This window comes from Tubulanus polymorphus, chromosome 1 (assembly GCF_964204645.1).
Source record: "Tubulanus polymorphus chromosome 1, tnTubPoly1.2, whole genome shotgun sequence".
NCBI lineage: Eukaryota > Metazoa > Nemertea > Palaeonemertea > Tubulaniformes > Tubulanidae > Tubulanus > Tubulanus polymorphus.
The window spans coordinates 4,526,206-4,545,498 of record NC_134025.1 but is presented as its reverse complement, the minus strand read 5'-3'; the positions used below and the strand labels follow the sequence as shown (position 1 = coordinate 4,545,498).

At 35.2% G+C, this 19,293-nt stretch overlaps 2 protein-coding genes across 4 annotated transcripts; one reads left to right on the top strand and one right to left on the bottom strand.

The window, feature by feature from the left end:
• Positions 1–406: 406 nt before the first annotated feature.
• On the bottom strand, positions 407–2,473 carry LOC141914844 (uncharacterized). The gene is made up of 4 exons (XM_074806165.1): positions 2,080–2,473; positions 1,973–2,000; positions 1,798–1,899; positions 407–1,445 (listed from the first exon to the last, which is right to left on the bottom strand). The coding sequence occupies exons 1-4, from the start codon at positions 2,278–2,280 to the stop codon at positions 1,195–1,197; spliced, it is 582 nt and encodes a 193-aa protein (XP_074662266.1). The 5' UTR covers positions 2,281–2,473; the 3' UTR covers positions 407–1,194.
• Positions 2,474–2,678: 205 nt separating this feature from the next.
• On the top strand, positions 2,679–19,034 carry LOC141907082 (alpha-actinin, sarcomeric-like). 3 transcript variants are annotated; one of them, XM_074796656.1, is made up of 21 exons: positions 2,679–2,959; positions 3,653–3,887; positions 4,526–4,612; positions 6,540–6,627; positions 8,635–8,713; positions 10,590–10,671; positions 10,757–10,842; positions 11,114–11,206; positions 11,283–11,513; positions 11,596–11,672; positions 11,754–11,883; positions 11,975–12,066; positions 12,153–12,261; positions 12,345–12,407; positions 12,486–12,563; positions 12,643–12,804; positions 14,751–15,086; positions 15,659–15,727; positions 15,883–16,041; positions 16,174–16,332; positions 16,451–19,034. In XM_074796656.1, the coding sequence occupies exons 1-21, from the start codon at positions 2,843–2,845 to the stop codon at positions 16,607–16,609; spliced, it is 2,691 nt and encodes an 896-aa protein (XP_074652757.1). In that variant the 5' UTR covers positions 2,679–2,842; the 3' UTR covers positions 16,610–19,034. The 3 variants fall into 3 exon arrangements, with proteins under 3 accessions (XP_074652757.1, XP_074652768.1, XP_074652763.1); XM_074796667.1 differs by lacking the exons at positions 2,679–2,959; positions 3,653–3,887; positions 4,526–4,612 and adding an exon at positions 5,281–5,287; XM_074796662.1 differs by lacking the exons at positions 2,679–2,959; positions 3,653–3,887; positions 4,526–4,612; positions 6,540–6,627 and adding an exon at positions 7,137–7,185.
• Positions 19,035–19,293: the final 259 nt, after the last annotated feature.

Genomic DNA, 19,293 nt, shown 5'->3' with positions numbered 1-19,293 from the left:
ATACTTTTGAATTAAATCATGTATTTTGGTTTTTTGTATGATATGGATGTGTATTAAATTTTCTATTCAGTTTGAGGCGTAGATTAATACAGCTTTCTATCCCTGGCCTGCCTCATATAGGTATTATTACTTGCACTAAGTTCAAGAATTTTCGCAGAAGACTTCTATTCCAATGGAACTGAAAATGGGCTCCAGATGTCAGAAGAGCGGAACCAGGCTGCTGGTTTCGGGGACGCCAGTGTGAAGCACGGGGAAAGTGTTTCAGAATTCATGGATGGAATGAATAACAAAGCCAGCAAAGGATTTTTAAAATCGGAACAACAGAGTATTGATAACCATTTTAACTACATTTTAATAAAATACTTTTATCATTATAAACTATAAGGTTTGATAACATCTTTCACATGCATTATTTTGGACCTCGGTATAATTTTTATAAGTCAGCGGTAAACATGATACTTTATTTTGCAAAACACCCTACATATAACGGACAACAAATACTCCTTGAAACAATACAAACAGAAAACCTACAACTACATAACTATGAAAATAAATCAGCTCTGTACCTAATGAATCAAGGCTATAAATACATTATAACAATGTACTTCTCAAACTTCCTTTAATAAGGCACAAAATTAATGCCATATCTACACTAAACGAAAATCATACAATTCTACACTGGGAGAAAGGCATGCGAAATAAAAAAGCAGTACATGTGTATTCGTAAGATTTTGTTGGAATTCTATTGTTCCAAGGCTGAAAATTTCAAACGATAACATTTTGTACCAAGTAAATGTAAGGGCTGATCAAGACCTTTTAAGAACTCTAGTGTAGATGTGGCTATGATTTAATGGTGATAAGTTGATAACCTAGCTGGCTTGATACTATGAATGAATTTTGTTCTACCAATAGTTTTTCATACAAAATATATCTTCTTTACCTCATAAAGAAAATAGCTAATATTCCAAATTGTACATTCGTATAAATAGATATTATGCATAGACAGTATAACAATTTCATCAGATCATATTTTCCGTTCAGTACACAAACAAATATATTTTTAAATGTACAATCTTAAGCAGCAAGTATATTGATAGGTAAAAAAGTTAACATAATAGTTACTTGAAAAATATATAAAAAAGTTAAGGCAGTTATGTTTATGACGGAGGTCTATATGATATGATATAGTAGAACTTATTGCTTTTTCTGCATGACCAGTTTTACAATCTCAGAATCTGGTAATTTCTTTTTTGTGGCAATTGAGTCAAACGTCAAAAAATACAGCAAAATTGCTGTATACCAAAGCAGTAGATGAATGATCACCAAGGTTGACTGTAGCAGATAAACCTTTCTTGACATCTTGAAATCTCTGTAGAACCAGTTCAAATAATTAAGGAAGCTCATGGTTCCTATGGTTATATTGCCAAAAGCAATAAACAGCATCACTGGAAAAATTAACATGTATTTCTACAAAGCTTTACAAAAAAGAACCCAGATCAACGGTTAAATTCGACTCTGAGACTAACATTCTGACTATGAGGGTCAAGACATCTATGTCCTATAGGCACTGGATCATGGTCCATCAGGGTATGCTCTTTTTATGACAGGGTCCCTCCAGTAAATCTTAACACAATGTAACTAGTATACTGTACAACTACAATTTCTTATTGTCCATTTCCCAAAATTGAAGGAGTTTTATGGCATTTTGCACGGGTTTCAACAAACTGATCTATGAAGCTGAGGTTCTACTGTAAGAAGCTCTCGAACAAAAGCTATATTGTTAAACATTAAGTTTACCTGCTGCAGCCTTTTCTGAATGAGCCACAATAAGTTCTTGAACATTCATAGTTGCACCGCAAATAGTTGAAATGTATGCATTTCTGGTCCATGATAGGTATCCTAAAAATGAATAGTATTGATTCAAACATGTTTTTACTTGTTTTAGTGTGAATTAAAAAAAAATTGGTCTCACCATTTTCATTGGACAATCTTACACCAGCCTGGAATATTATTAGTAAAATGTTGATTAGTTAAACCAGTTGATTGAATTCACATGAGAGATGAATTGGGAAGACATACCCATGACGCCTCAATCTTTGCTGCTTCCTGCTGGCCGCCAGAATGCAACTGGTTTGAACTAACAGGTGTTTGTTGTCGCGAGAGTATTGAGGTAGTAGGTCCATATACACGACAAACTGCATATGTCTTGCTTCCGTAATGTTTCATAATTTCATTCGAAGTTCTAGAGGCAACGCCCAAAGATCTTACCAGGTGGAACATTTTTGCTGTTGTTGACCGTGCGTTGCGTTATTAACACTCCAGTACCAAAATCAATAAGTCCGGCTGATCTATTACGACTATAGACTACGTTGCGGTTCAGTAAACAATAAAGCATGTCCAGAACTGTCAAACCCCTGTCACTTCCGTATTTCGGTCGCCATATTGTCAACAATGACGAGCCAATCAAAGCAGTTCAATCAAGTTATGTATAATTTGGTGAATTTTGGCTGAAACGACGTATATAGCAAAGCTAATGTTGAGGATAGTTTCACTAACAAAAACATTCTGTTAGATTTATTAGATACTAGATTTTATATATCACTCATTTTCAATTTATAAACAGTTTAATAATAGAACCGCCGTTTCAGATATCCATTAAGCCGGCAATTTACTATTTCGCATATTTAGCATTGCTCACCTGGTCACGTGATTTGACTGTTCCTGCGGCGGGTGTCGAGAGAGAATCCACCGTTCGACGAAACATTCCATTTCCATCGGATTTTACGTTAGTTTGGCGGCTGCACGGGCGTTTCGCTGACCACGAGAGGAGCTGAGAAGTATTATGAGTGAAATGGACGGGTATGATGACGGGTACGAATATGATGAGTACATGCAGCAGGAGGAAGAGTGGGACAGGGACGGTCTCCTTGACCCGGCTTGGGAAAGACAGCAGAAAAAGGTATACTCTTCCCTCATCTTACCGTTTTATCGACACTCATTCAGCGTAATACCACCAGATATACTAAAACTTTATGATTTTAACATTTTCTTTGTACCAGAAGTTTCTTGTACTTTCCCAAATGTCAAAAACTGATGAAAAAGTTAAGGGTGGTTAATTCAATTAGGTTCTTATTGGTGGCGTTAGTAGTAGTTACTATCTATTAGTTGAGCCAAAAATAGTAGACTGAAATCCTAACCAGCCAGCTACACACACCAGTAATCATGTATAGAACTAAAGAGGAGCCGTATTCATAATGTTCAACAGACTTTCAGCGCTCCGACGTAAATAGAATAGAATAGACATTGAAAGTGAAAAGATGTAATACAAAAATAAAGCTGTGCTGCTTCACCTCTCTCGACTCAAGCATGATAGAAATAGCCAAGAGAAGGTTAACTGAGATTTTCTCATCTAATTTACCCCGAGAATTATGATAAATGTGGTCCTGGTTGTCACTGTAAACATAATCTAAAGTTCTTGATTGAAGCCCAGAAGATGTAATAGATCAAATAAAATTCGTCTAATTTCCATGAACCAAAATTTGTGAGCTTTGAACAACTTTCGCCTTCTTATTGTAGCATCAACAAGTTGTTTAAGTTGTATATTGATAATTAGTCATAATTTTTAAGAGTTTATGTGTCTCTGATTTTTTAGACCTTTACTGCATGGTGTAACTCGCATTTGCGTAAGGCAGAAGCCCAAATCACCACGATTGAAGAGGATTTGAGGGACGGATTAAGATTGATGCTTCTCTTGGAGGTCATTTCGGGGGAGACTCTGCCGCGCCCAGATCGGGGAAAAATGAGATTCCACAAAATCGCGAACGTAAACAAAGCGCTGGAGTTCATCGAAAGCAAAGGAGTTAGACTTGTGTCCATCGGCGCAGAAGGTGGGTTTATCAAAAAGGAAGAACGAGATCAGGGATTATTAGCAATCAATTGTAATATGGATTAAATAGCATTGGATTACTGAGTGTTAAATCAAGGATTAACTAAAAACATACGTGGATAAGTATCAAATCAGTGCCGAAAAAAATATTTGGAAATTCGGCTTTTGGCCCATTTGTAGCCAACTATTCCCTTCTGGATCCAGTAATCTGCCTCTGTAGCCTCAACCTCTCATTTATGTGTATGTGCACATTACTTCGTCTGGAATGTTAGCTGCAAAAGTGAAGCATTTGTGTATAATTGATTCTAGAAAAACTAGCAAGACGTTAAAGCCTTAAAGATTGTACTCAGTAGTACTGAAATATCTTAACCCATTGCCTCCCGATCATGTCATATAGGCCTATCTACAGCTGCACTGGGTCTGGATCGGTGATTTTTGAAAAACGAATCAAATGAATATTTGATAATATAATATCCACTTACCCGAAATTGAGTTTCATCCTTTGAGCCTTGTTTGATCCTTTCGACCATAAACACAACTAAATGCCCTAACTCGATAAAAAAAACCACAAAGCTATTCCTGGTCTTATCAAACCATCTATGATTTGATCTACATGTTAGAAAATAATTTCAATTTTAGAAATTGTGGATGGTAATCTTAAGATGACATTGGGTATGATCTGGACAATCATCTTGAGATTTGCAATTCAAGACATTTCTGTTGAAGGTAAGGCTTAACGATCTTATTGGCCACTGTCTGTACTTGATCTCCATTAGATTATCTCTCAACTAGCTCAGGGTTGTTCCCTGTCTTTAAAATCAGTAGGAGAACAATTATAATCCAGTGAAAAGTTCCCGGCTTGCTGATTTAGATCTTATCGTGTAGTTATAGATGTAGCATTTAGGTTCAAATATTCTTATATCAAAAGTCCTTATCTCTGCTCATATTAAACTGACTTCACTGGTTGAAAAGTTAAGGACCTTATTTCAACTTGAGTTAGTGTCGCAGTTATAGTGAAATGAATATCCCGTGTAATTAAAGTGCTTCATCGATCTTCATCGATCGCTTTAATTGCGTAAAAAAATTGTGTTTGTATTTTACAAAGGGTGCAGAATTCAGTGTCATCTGTGCATGCTGCAGTAATAGGCTGATTTATAGCGAGTGCCTTGGAATAATGAAAACATGGTACTGTCAATTCAGCTCAGTAACATACATCACGCTAACAACTGACCTTGATTTCTATTGAAATTGAAAAGGATGAATTGTCTGTTTCAGAATAGATAACTAACGCATTTCTTCAGTTTGATTACACAGTCATGATTTAAAGTGTTGACAATCACATAACTTGTTCCCAGATATTTTAATCTTGTACACACTTTTAATTGATAGGTTCCTCAGGAGGTTTGTATTTCAACTCTAATTAACAATGTTATGTTCATATTGTTTTATACATTACAATCGATTTCAAATTGAAATAATCAGTTTTAAAAATCTTCGTTGAAATGAGGTGGTATTAAACCTAGTTGCAATGGTCTCTGGTATGACTAACTACTAAATCATGTGATTAAGATCCTGCTTTTCAAGTATGATTGTAAAATATCTCAAATGCTCTAGATCAGATGTACATGATTTAGTATGTAGTTATTTATGTGGTCTGGAAATGACCAACTGGCACTGCTACTGAGGCAATATACGCTGAACTTGTTCCAAATTAATTTCTATTTCAAGCAGTTTTTAAACTTAAGGCAAGTTTTGATTGATTGTATTCCAATTTAAGAGTATTAATTCTGGATTTTCAATCACGTTGAAAGATACTATTCCGGAATAGGTTGAGTGTATTTTGGTCGAAACAAACTTGCCAGAGGAGTATTTTGGAATCGGTAGAGACCTCCGAATGCTGTCCGCTAAAAAGTTGTAGGCCTAGTGAAAGTCAGTAAAAACGTTGTTCTGATCGTCCAGGCAACCGGTAGTGCCAGTTCCTCATTGCAGGCCATCTTTTATGAATCATGGTTGATTTTCCTGATAAATCATGATGGTTTCTGTACTCTTGACTGTACTTTAATGGTTTGGGTCTCGATTTATGTCGTAATATCTGTCAGTCAGATCTCAAAGGCTCTACACATCAAGGACTGGGCGAAAATTAACCCGCGATCTCAAATCTTTCCACAAATCTTTCCACTCGGACGTTTTAAACTTGATGATTATGGTCAATCTGTAAGATTTATAATATCAGACACGAATGATTTATGAACTATGAACTGGTGTTCAACTCGAGTTTCAGTTAAAATGTACAGGTATTGCACAGTTGGGCCACTCATCACCTGTTATTGGGTCATCGCACGGCAATGGGTTCCTGATTCGCAAAAATTGCAGTATAATTCTTTTCCAAGCCTAAATTTTCATCTGCAGCCTCAAAAATAGTATATATATATATATATATATATATATATTTATATTTATATATTTCGTATTTGATGATTGATAATGATTTTATGACTCATTTAATGTCTCATAGATAGATTCAAGATCTACTACTTCACGTCTTATTGAGTAGAATGAGTCAAATCTTGTACTACGGAATATTTACTCATTTTTTATTATCATCGAATACTTGAGATATCGTAGTAAAAATCATTACGATTTATCTTTTCAGAATTGACCGCTAAGGAAGGTCTCTTGTTGTGGTGCCAACGTAAAACTGCTCCTTATAAAAATGTCAACGTACAAAATTTCCATCTAAGGTAAGAAGAGATATGGGTGGTTATGAAGCCTTGTCACACAGTTTATTTGTCATATTTAAGTGTCGCAAGGGGTGACTCAAAATGCTTCATCATTGAAAAGAACAACTGTGTTAGTAGTTTCAATATCATATATTAATAGTCCTGCGTAGCATTGACATAACTATGCCACTGCGGAATTTACTTTTCCCTTACTATGTATACAATAATTACATTGTCGAAACATGTTTTGCCAAATATGGGAAACTTTTGCGGTCACCCTTTCAACTCTACTTATAGTAGTACCTATCTTAAAATCCGGTTCTCTTTCAAAATTTGCCCCCATTCAACCTTAGAATAACTCTACGTCTTGAATCATTTTATGACTACACTAATTTCCTGTTAGAAGATTAAACCACCCTAATTTGTGTCAATCGCTTATCAGAAACCTGAGGCCAGTTTTTCAAAAGTTGGTTTAAGTCGATGATCAGATAGATTTCGAATAATGTAACAATGCAGTTTTTATGGTCATTTTGTCAGTAATTCAGATTATATTAGACTTTTGAACAACTGATCCATGAGGTACATACACATTCTAATATAATAGATATTACTAGATTTGAATTCTTATATCAGTGAACTGTGGATCAAAGTGCTTCTGAGTAAATTCTATGACCTTTTCATCTTCAAATGCATCGTATTACCTAGTTCACAAAGTGAATGATACCTACTAATTAATATTATTGAACAAATCGTAGGCCTGTAGATTAAATTATTTGTACTGATAATAGTTTGCGAGTGGCAAGTACTGGTCAGGTGTGTACTGAATGCCGACAATTTATACCTATATTCAGGTAGAAAACTTGAGTAATCTAATCAGCTGTTAATTCATTCTATGCGTGTAAACATTACCTGACTGCAGCCTCTTACAATAATCATAGCTTAGAGAGTTGAAGGAAAATATTCTCGACTGCTAAAACGTTGCTGGTATCAAGGTTATTAGTGAAAATATCGGGGGTGGGGGGGTTTTGTGAAAAATTGTTATGAGCACTTTATTTGTATATTTATTTACGAGTTTCATTTGTACTGGTTGTTGGATTCTTGGTCTTCCATCAGCCTGTAGTATGGTATGTCGGGAGATTATTGAAGGCATATGATGTTCATCATCATACTTTGATATTTCTTGAATTAGAAAAATACATTTTTATCTGTCTAGCTATGCTTTACTGATGACTGGTTCTTGAACGAATCTGTCTAGTGGCCAGAACACGCATTCTTGGGGAATTCCTTCCTTTAAAAATGTTCATTCTGATATTTTGAATAGCAGGTATGTTGGAGCACAATAGGTAGCATTGTCGTTGTACTTAAGCTTTTCTTATCTTAACACATGTTTACATTTTGGTAAAAGTGTGAAATTTGTTCAAAAGTGACAATGATTCATGCATAGAAGACTGATTTGTCATTGTTATTAGCGAGGAGAGGCATGTACTAGTATTATGCCCATATACGGGTATCGATAACCTCATTATGTCTGATTCCACAATAATCCACCCATTAGAATTGGTAGACATGAAATATAAACCGCCATATTGCGAAACTCGCGTTGACAATATCATTTTGAAAAAAGAAACCGCATCATATAAATTAATGTATTTACATGTTCGAATTTTCGTCCATTCAAAATCATGTCATTTTCTCTAAAGCTCTGTATTGTTAGAATTGTACTAGAAGCATATCGTCCACATGACCAGACTAATACCACCTGATACTTTTTAGCAGTTCGATCCATATAGAAGATAGCTCTCGCGTACATGTATTGATATTATGATAGCCTAGTATACAGGAATATGTTATCATCCCTATACTTGCATACAAATATTTTTTTCAGAAGATTGACTACGCTTATTAGTAGCCAGTCAATGCCACGCACTAAAAAAAAAGAAATCTAGGCGATAGTTGACAGACAGAAGCATATTTCGAAGTATATTTACTAATTTAATCAATTTCACATGGGCGATTATTTTTTTACAGCTTCAAAGATGGTTTAGCGTTCGCTGCGCTGATCCACAGACATCGGCCCGAGTTGATCGACTACAATTCATTATCAAGGGTAACACCTTCATCCTGTTTCGACTGCTCACGCGGCAGATGTTGCCTTGCTTGTCTCTCACTCTCTCCTATACCACCACTACCACCTCTACCATACGCGTATACTGTATATATTTATGTGTATGCTGCTGTAATGTAACTATGATCTAACATCGTTCTCTCTTTAACGGTTCTCAGTTTATATTCGTGTTCACAGATATTTCCGCGCAAGTTTCTTATCTCGCCACCGATTTATATCGTACAGAAACAATGCAACCATTGCGATATATATATATATAAGCTCACCGACGACCTTGATCTTCGATAACTTTGTTCGAACTTGTGAACTATTTATGATTATCAGATATTTTTGATATTTTGTAGTAACTGAAATTGTACAGTAACTGAACTAGTTCGCTAATTAAAGTCGTAGTTGCTATCAATTGATGAGATCTGGTCACGATTCACAGTAACAGATTTCCTTGAAATTTAGTTACCAGTATATGCCTTCATCTGGCGTTCAGGAAATGGTATTTGCTCGATACAAATTGGTTTCGATCATACCAGTATTTACACCTAGAATGATATATTTGATAACGAAAAGTATGGCTAGTTGATATAATTACGATATTGTCTGATATTATATATATATTGCAATGGTTGATATTGTATGAATTTATCGTTCTGCTATTTGCGCTTGCTTTGTCTAAACCAGGAAGAACAGGTTATAAATCTTTAGAAATTGGTTCCTAATGTCCGGTCAGAACAATCTAAAATTATAGGCCTAAACGTGATATTTTGTACTTCCTGATTTAAGCAAAGTTTTTTTGTATTCATGTTAAAGGACGCGTCCTGTAAAGGTGCGCGCTGATCCAGATTTCTTGAAGAAATGTTAATGAATTTACTTTTGAATAACCACTTAAACTTCTATTCACGCATCATCATTCATGAAATAGGGTTAAGTGAGTACATTCACCCTATGAGTGGAGATGTAGTAATTTGGCATTGAATCGTCTGAATTCTGGATCATCGGCTTTGTTAACCCAACATTCCCTTATAAATATACTTCAAAAGGTATAACGTGCTTCTTCGTGCTTTCTACTTATTGTTCTTTCTGCCACCGGGACATTTTCTTGTTTCGGTCGTCGCATTCACTATTCCCGGGTTTAATGTCGTTCCAGCTTTAAGGATGGTTTAGCTTTCTGTGCCCTAATTCATGCACATAGACCCGATCTAATTGATATGAGTAAATTATCCCGGGTAAGTATTTCTGTCGTAGATCAGTCTAGATTCAGCCAAACAGATCATTAATTCCCAGGTCAAAAAAATGGAAAACTTCAATAACTATCTACATGTCCCGATGAACCAATTCTGCCTGAGATTTTATTATTAGCTGTCTATGAAATGAGACTTTCAGCCCGTGGTAAATTCTTTAGATAGCTTTTCTTACTTTCTACACCAATTCACCCTGTTCTGCACTGTTGTCATTAATGTCATTGAAACTGATTGCAAAATGTTTTAATCTGCACCTCTTTTTGCTTGTACCTTGCACTATTCTGTTTCACTGCAACCTGGAGCATTTCCTCTTTTTATTCTCTAAGAAAAGTTCACTTTTGTATTTACTAATATGAAAAAATATAATCGTAAATATTTATAAACGTTTTTACTATGTTAATTGCGTTAATTTAAGTATCCTAGTCTAGATATACACAAAGGTGAAAAGATATTCATAACATTTGAGTCTTCGCTTCTTTTCCAAAAATTCATTTCGTAATATATAGCTTTCCTAGTGTTGACTGATTTTATGCACCTCTTAGTTATTTTGGTTGTTCCAGAAGTGCCTAGAATTTCTTTATGAGTCAAAGGACACCGGTATATGTTTTTTGTTTATTTTGCAGGATAATCCTTATGAAAATCTCAATACAGCTTTCGATGTCGCTGAAAAACACCTCGACATCCCGCGGATGTTGGATGCTGAAGGTTTATATATTCATTGATTATATCCCAATTATTCTTTCACATCTTCTTCTTGATGCTCTTTCTTATCGATGGCTTTCTTTTATAGATATCGTCAATTCTCCGAAACCTGATGAGAAATCTGTTATGACCTACGTATCTGCTTATTATCATGCGTTCTCAGGAGCTCAACAGGTTCGTATTTCTCATTTCCTGTCATATTTTACTCAAACTCTCCCTCATATTGAAAGTAAATCAATAGTCTCCGTGGGCTTTCTTTATGCGTAAAGGCAGGTTATTGAAAACTACACCCTCGGGTTGTTACATTAATTTTCCAACTAGAATGTGTACTCGCAGTGAAAGAATTGATGGAAACTAGAATATGAAACATTTTCCTGTATTTGATAAAGCCAGGCCCTCATGAATTTCCATGACCCTTCATATGAAATTTCTATCGACATTTCAGGCTGAAACTGCTGCTAATCGTATTTGTAAAGTATTAAAAGTAAATCAAGAAAACGAAAAATTAATGGAAGACTATGAAAGAATGGCCAGTGATGTAAGTATCGATGCATCTTTTGCAAAGGTCAAAGTTCAAATGAGTCTTGATACGATAATTTGATGATTTTGTTCAGCTATTGGAATGGATAATGAGGACGACACCTTGGTTAGAAAACCGGCAAACTGACAACACGCTACCGGGAACACGAGACAAACTGGATGAATTCCGTGATTACAGACGCAAACATAAACCACCAAAACTGGAAGAAAAAGCCAATCTAGAAACAACATTTAACACATTACAAACTAGACTGCGACTTAGTAATAGGCCCGCTTACCTGCCAACTGAAGGAAAGATGGTTGGGGTGAGTAGGTTGTTAAATGAAAATTGTCTTTATGTTGCTTGTCGGGTTTTCAGAAGTTATGCAATCATTTTCTGTTTTGAAGGATATTTCCAATGCATGGAAAGGACTTGAACGTGCAGAGAAAGGTTTCGAAGAATGGCTCCTCTCAGAATTACAGAGGTAACTAAACATTTTACCTGTTACAGCATATGTATGTATATATTTAGAGTTTGTGTGTTTATTTATTGTTTTCATTGATAGACTTGAGCGGTTAGATCACTTGGCTCAGAAATTCAAGCACAAGTGTGATATACATGAGGAGTGGGCATTCGGAAAGGAGGATATGTTACAAAGCAGAGACTTCAAAAGATGTCGTCTCAATGAACTCAAGGTATCAATAATACACAAATCACACAAGATTTACTGAATTTTAATTTTATTTTGAAATGAAGTTGTATGAATATTATTTCAATCATTAACAGGCAATCAAAAAGAAGCACGAAGCGTTCGAAAGTGACCTTGCTGCACATCAAGATCGTGTAGAGCAAATTGTAGCTATTGCTCAGGAGCTCAAGTAAGTGTTCTTATGACCCATGTTGGAGTGCTCAGAATGATTTCCTGCTATGATAGCTAAGTACGTATGTACGTTTGTTATTAAAGTGCTTTGTCCTATCACGACTGCCCGACTGTTAATGCGAGATGTCAACGAATATGTGACCAATGGGACTTATTGGGTACATTGACGCAAGAACGTAGAATCGCTTTGGAGGTAACAACAGCAAAATCTCAGTTATTGTAATGATCTGCATTGATATATGTCTCCTTTTGATATGAGCGTATCTTTCACTTTAGGAAGCTGAAAGAATCTTGGAAAGAATCGATCAGTTACATCTGGATTTCGCTAAACGGGCGGCTGTAAGTTTGATTCCTTTTCTGTTTCAGTTCGTTTATATCTGAATTGTTTCATGGATTTTCGCCCCAAATATATTTCAGCCTTTCAATAACTGGATGGATGGTGCTAAAGAAGACTTAGTCGATATGTTTATCGTTCATACCACTCAAGAAATACAGGTGCTTAGAATATGAACTGTATGATTTGAGAGTTAAATGATGAATGAATGATTACATGAATGAATATTTCGATATTCAGGTATTGATCGACTCGCATGAAACGTTCAAACAAACACTCGGCGAGGCTGATCGAGAGTTCCAAGGAATTTTATCTCTTCAAGCGGAGGTTCAACGACTCGCTCAACAACACGGATTAGAACCGTCCGCTCTAGAGAACCCATACACTACGCTGAACGCCCAGGTAGGTCGTCATGTATATAATTCATATATCTCGGGTTTAACGGTTTCATCAATAGGTTCAGTGCAAATTTCATTCATATACGGTTTTGTAGTTGTATAAATCTTTCTTAGCAAACTTATTTCTGAGCTCATTTCTTCATTGATAAAACGCGATCGATATGAAGTAGAATCGTCTTTGTTTTTTCTGGTTGAATGTTTAATTCTCTTTGTGAATTTGCTTTATCTTTGAGCTGGAGGTCAGTAACATGTTCTGTTAGTAAAACTGTCTTCTATCCGAGACTACTTGTAGATTTTGAATTCTATGTCAGTGAAGCATGTTCACTTTGTCCTATCATATTCCTTTTCGTCAACCGATTGACTAGATACGAGCACCAGCCACCCCTTAGTGACTGTCTTTTAGTTAAAGACTAGAGCATATATCAGAAACATTGTGCTCTTTGATACGAGTTACTCTCAATGAGAGCTTCGCTTTATAATCAAGAAGAAAGAAAAGTATCTACTCATTTAGCAGTACTTGTGAAATATATCATAAGATTCATTCCCTAATAGCATGTAAATAGATGAAGACTATTTGGTTGCTCTTTTGAATTTGATTTCAAATCTTTAACCAGATATGATAAGCCTTAGATCCTGCATGAAACCTTCTGCTTGTTTATTTGGTATATATTAAGTATATACATTTTTGTTTTGTTTTTGTTTATCTTCTAGGGATGGACGGTGATTATCTTTAATTTCTTGATATCAGTTGTTTGTAACACTGCTGAGAATAAGTTTTTAAATACCACTTTAACCTTTTCTGTTGAACTAACTACAGTCATAAAGAAAGCACAATAGTCATTCGAGCAATGTTGTTTGACACTTATCTTCTGAGAGATCTCTTAAATGGTCTCGAATTACCACTTCTTCTTGCACTGTCTTTAAAATAATGTCCCTCTTAACAGAAAGCTATTCATGAAAAAATGTAAAAGCTGATATTATTTTATCATGTATGAAGAGAATATAATTGGAATAACATTTCCATATTTATCGTCAAATAATCACTATCATAACTATGTTTGTAGCTAGAAATAACAATATTGCTGCAATAGTATTTCGAGTATTGAAACAATATCCTGCTCTTTAAAAGAAAGAATGTGGGATCATTGTGATTCAATAGTGCCAAAATACTTGTCTCGTGTAATAAAAAAGTTAGGGACAAATAGAAGTATTTATGTGTTAGAATTCGTCTATACGCATAATACATGTATAGGCCTGTGTTCTTATTCCCCTGATTAAATCAGATGATTTATTCTCGATGTAGCACTCTAAAGGGTGAATAGCTCTTTTTCATGATTTAATGAGGAACTTCAGTTCAGTTGGGGTTTACACATAGTTTACATGCACTAAATTGAAAAATATGCATTCGATATCTGATATCGAATCGCAGTAAGTCACTCAATTTACTCCGACAAGCAAAAGATATTTATGCGCTAATAATGCAGGTGTTGGAGAACCTAGTAAAAGCTGCTCATGTATTGGATAAGTTATGTGTGAAACTCAGCATTCTGCGGTTCCTTGAAGAATAAAACTACAGTAGAGTCTATGAATAGTTTGCGAGTGGTTACGGGATCTTCTTTGCACTATGAAGCAAACTGTTGTTGTTTTATGTTGTATATCATGTACGATCGTAGACTTCTATTCTCTTGATTTCCTCGGGCATGTTGAAATTGTATATTATATAATGATATATTGCTGTCCTCAGTCTGGTCTTTCTTAACAAAAGCTGAAAAATATTCTACAATATTGAGGCAAACTGAAATTATTTATTGTGGGTCTTTTTTCAACCAAGTACATGTTAAATATGAAATAAAAAATGTACCCATTGTGAATACTGGTTTGCGCGATCAAATGAAAATTGACCAGAGTTGACATCAATTTAATATTTTGTATTGGTCTTTCATTTATAAGGATATTCAACAAAAATGGTCGGACGTAAAGAGTCTGATACCTGCGCGCGATGCTACACTTCGACAGGAGATGATCCGACAGCAGAATAACGAACGCCTGCGACAACAGTTTGCCCACAAAGCTAATGCAGTCGGACCATGGCTCGAACGTCATAACGATCTAGTAATGGCTACAGGTATGCAGAAGGGCTCACTGGAAGAACAACTGAAAAAACTCAATGCATATCAAGTGGAGGCTAATGCTTACAAGCCGAACATGGATGAACTGGAGCGATATAATCAAGAAATTCAAGAAGCGATGATATTTGAAAACCGTCACACTCCCTACACTATGGAGGTATGATTTGTGCTATATTTCTATGTGTAAATAGGTCATTCAGTTCCGCTTTCATAGCTAACTGTTCAGTTGCCTTTGAAGCCTTTCATCGCGTATAATCAGGTAAAAAGTTAGTTGTTAAGTAATTTATTGAAATCAGTTTCGATGTATTTATAGCCGAATAGAGCACTTGACAGATAGAAGGGATAATGTGTTCAATTCTACAGTTGAAATTCGGGTTGAACACACTCGCTTTCAGTCCATGTTCTCTAGACAATTACATAAAATCTGATCTCCATTACCCTCAGTATTGCTCCTTTACACAGCTACTCATCGTACAGTAGTCCCGTCAGAAATGTCTACCGGTAGTTCAAAAGCAAATTGATTAGCTCGAAGGTGGTAAACATTGGAAGTGTAAGGAGTTCGAATATTTCAATCTGCAGATTCCTATCCATCAGTTCCGTACTAATGTACAGCGTGCGTGGACTAAATGTGTCATATTGTATGCTTGGATTATGTGACATGGGCGGAGGATTTGTAAGCCGATGTTCTGAAGGATTTGCGGAACATTAATTTTACTTCATTTTTTCCAGACTTTGCGAGTTGGTTGGGAGCAGTTGTTAACCTCCATAGCGCTTCACAGCAACGAAGTGGAGAACCAGGTAAATTCAATTTATATATAACTTCAAGTGATTGAAGATGTTTGAAGTGAAGTAAAGGCCAGTAGTAATGATCTGTCTATCTTGAAAGCAGTATCTCGCTGAAGGCTACGATGAAATAGCAAGTTTTCTTTAAATGAACGAACTATTTATCACAGATTTTGACACGAGACTCAAAGGGCATCACTGAAGATCAAATGGATGAATTCCGAAAGTCTTTCAATCATTTCGACAAGAATCACACTCGCCGACTCGAGCCTAAAGAATTCAAAGCGTGTCTTATCAGTCTTGGATATAATATTCGTGACGATCGACAGGTATGTTGTTATTATCAACTACTGCGAATTAAGTTTTGATCATACTCCGTGCTTAATTAGATGGCGTCCAGCAAACTCTCAACAGTAATTTGTGACGATCATTTTTTGTAACAATTTCGATTTTCTATTCAGGGTGATGCTGACTTCCAGCGTATTATGGCTATCGTCGATGCTAATAACACCGGATTTGTATCATTTGATGCCTTCCTCGACTTCATGACAAGAGAAACAACGGACACTGACACAGCTGAACAAATCATGCAATCATTTAGAATTCTTGCCGGAGATAAGGTATTTAGAATACTTATCTAATTCAGCCATGTTTTAATTTGCAATTCAATCGGTAGATTTGTAGTTCTTTCCTATTTTGAATACGATTGATTTCCCATGTTATTAAATTTCCTTGCAGACGTACATTACTGCTGAGATCCTGCGTCGAGAGTTACCACCAGACCAGGCTGAATACTGTATCCAACGAATGGCTCCGTATAGCGGCCGCGACGCGGCACCTGGTGCACTCGATTATTCATCATTTTCAACTGCCTTATACGGAGAAAGTGATTTATAAAATCTCCCGATTAACTGTACAGGTCTTCGATAGCATGATTTCTATAGTTTGTGAAGTGTTTGTGCTAAAGAGATGGTTCAGTGAGGTGATCTGTCTCTCAACTAACTGAGTTATAACTTAGTTTATGCTCTGTAGATTAAAATCAAATCGGAAACAACTGTACAATAATGATTTTTGAAACAAGCGTTTGTAACTTTCAAGATAAAGATCAATTAGCAATTGCCATGTATTTATTAATTGCCAATTATAAAATGACTAATAATCAAAACTGAAATATTATGGGTATTTTGATATGATGGATAAGTAGATAATTGTTTTATTATTCGATCGGTTATAATCAAATCTCGTTTTGTAATCTAGTAAATATAAGTATTATATTTGAAACTTACAACATGAAACAGGTCATGGATATCTTAAACTGTATGTAAATGTACAAGACCTGAGCTAAACGCATATAATCGAATACATACATCGATAACAACATTGACGTTCCATCTTTAAAAAAAAGAGTTCGACCATCTGCAAATGACATGCAAAGAATAGGAAGATATTAGAATATCAAAAAGTCATTTGAATGAAAATTGTGATATGAAATATATTGTTATACGCATATATATATATACACGACATTTGTACCCTCTTTGTTATGATGAATTCATATTTTCTTCAAGCCAGAAACTGCCTAATCAAGATATATATCTTCTGAATTGAATAATCAACCAGAATTGATTGCAACAAAGAGTAGGATAATCTCAGTTTGAGTATGTGTGTTTGTGTATATTTATGTGTGAACTAGTAACAAGTCCGAATGTTTTAATGAATTAGGAAACATTCTGATGTACCACGACAACAGGACATTGTTATTCAAATTTAGTATATTCTGATAATGTTTGATAATGCTCTGATATATTATTATAATCATTATGTACAGATTTTTTTCCTCTCATGAGTGGCTACACTTGCTGGCTAATGAACTTCCAATTGAGATATTGAAACTTTTTCACTAGCTACCAGCAAATGGCTTGCTCTTTCGTTAGGCCAACAATTTGTTCAATTTCAAAGTTTTCATCAATGAAATGGTTTCGAGAGTACCATTGAGTTTCTGGAAAATTTGTTTAAGAGAGTTTTATTTTCTCTGAAGATTGGATAGAATTAAGGTAACATTAAGAGCTAAATCTTCATCTAAACTTTGTAGGTGTTGTGTCTTATTCGTTTGGATATTATTTTCTTTTCTTACCGGTATAAGGAATGATTGATGAAAAATATCAACTAAAGAGGGAAACTTGTGATCAAAATATAATCTTCCATTACCTGTTTATAGAAATTTTTGTATCAGTCAATACATTACATGAAAGTAATCAAGAAAGACTAGGAATCATTGAGTTTTATACAGTATTCGAGTAAATGAATCTGTTTATGATTTATGTAGCAAACATGATGATGAATTGTGAAATGTCTATGCATATAGCAATTAAACACTCGTAATCCAGGGACGATTAATTATATCAAGTAGATTTGATTGATACGTAACCCAGAATTTAGAATTGTAGAAGAAATGCACGATTGTATACTACACATTTATGCGAGGTTTCAATGAACCGCAGTTTACTGTACACTTGAACGAACAATGCAATTATTGCCAAAAGATGAAACTGTGTCCATGATTGATGGATATATTGACGAAACTATATTGGTGCTATAAACTAAACCATTATAATCATGTCTACACTGTTCGTCTTGCCAAATCTCTTCTCATCTATTTATTACATTTAGCTGCTTGTATCTCTTAGTTATGCTTCGTATCTTAAAGTAAATGATAAGAATAAAAAAGTGAAAGACAATTTGATACTCGATATTATTGTCTAGTCTCCAATTGGAAGTTCAATTGTTATTCTGTTTTGGGATGTTTTTGTACTTAAATAAGTGCTCTGTTGACTGCTGTAGAAATCTCGTAGCTTTTAACTCTTGCTTTGTGTTTTCTCAATGTGTGCCGACTTATATTTTGTCAGCTAGGTAAGCCTCAGTTTTTGAGACACTGTCCTGCAGATATACCCGCGCAATATTTCACATCCGCTAATGTAGATCTTTCCGTCTAGAAAAAAGATGCACTGTAGATAATTTGTATACAAAATGCTAATTTATATCTATCTATCTGTCATGCATTAGGTTACGTTTTCTTCCATTCCCCCTCGAGTTTTCGGAAAAGGATTTGTGATTGAAAAATTGATTTTGTTTTTGTAAAGATTTTTTACTGTTGACTCTTATTTATTCCTTCGAAAATTGTTTTACACAAAATCATTACCCGAAAATTATGTATTGAACGATCTGCTAGGCAGCGTAGCAATCTTAAGTCAGGGAAGTTGGTTTGAAGTATTTTCTCTAGGATTCTTTGGGGCTGATCTGATGATGAATCTTGGCGAGTGCACACACCCTTACTAATTTTCGATGGAGCAAGGAAACATCTTACAGAAATCTTTTTTTTTCTAGCTAGATTCAGCATCATTCAAGACTCAACAAATATTTCACTAATAGAAAAATATTTTGATGAATCGAACAGTGAATATTGTATATTTTTGAATTATGCAAAGAATACTTCAAGTGTAACTTCCAGGGGGAACTGGAAAAGTGTATAGTAGTACTTGTTCCTAGGGGTAGCTTGTGGTGAAGTACTGTGTGGTATGACC

Excerpts from the sequence above, each read along its gene's own strand:
- LOC141914844 (XM_074806165.1), bottom strand. The coding sequence starts at position 2,280 with ATGTTCCACCTGGTAAGATCTTTGGGCGTTGCCTCTAGAACTTCGAAT. Across the intron at positions 2,001-2,079 it reads CAAAGATTGAGGCGTCATGG|GCTGGTGTAAGATTGTCCAA; the intron begins GTATGTCTTCCC and ends ATAATATTCCAG. Across the intron at positions 1,446-1,797 it reads TTCAGAAAAGGCTGCAGCAG|TGATGCTGTTTATTGCTTTT; the intron begins GTAAACTTAATG and ends TAATTTTTCCAG.
- LOC141907082 (XM_074796656.1), top strand. The coding sequence starts at position 2,843 with ATGAGTGAAATGGACGGGTATGATGACGGGTACGAATATGATGAGTAC. Across the intron at positions 2,960-3,652 it reads GGGAAAGACAGCAGAAAAAG|ACCTTTACTGCATGGTGTAA; the intron begins GTATACTCTTCC and ends CTGATTTTTTAG. Across the intron at positions 11,673-11,753 it reads CTCCTCTCAGAATTACAGAG|ACTTGAGCGGTTAGATCACT; the intron begins GTAACTAAACAT and ends TTTCATTGATAG.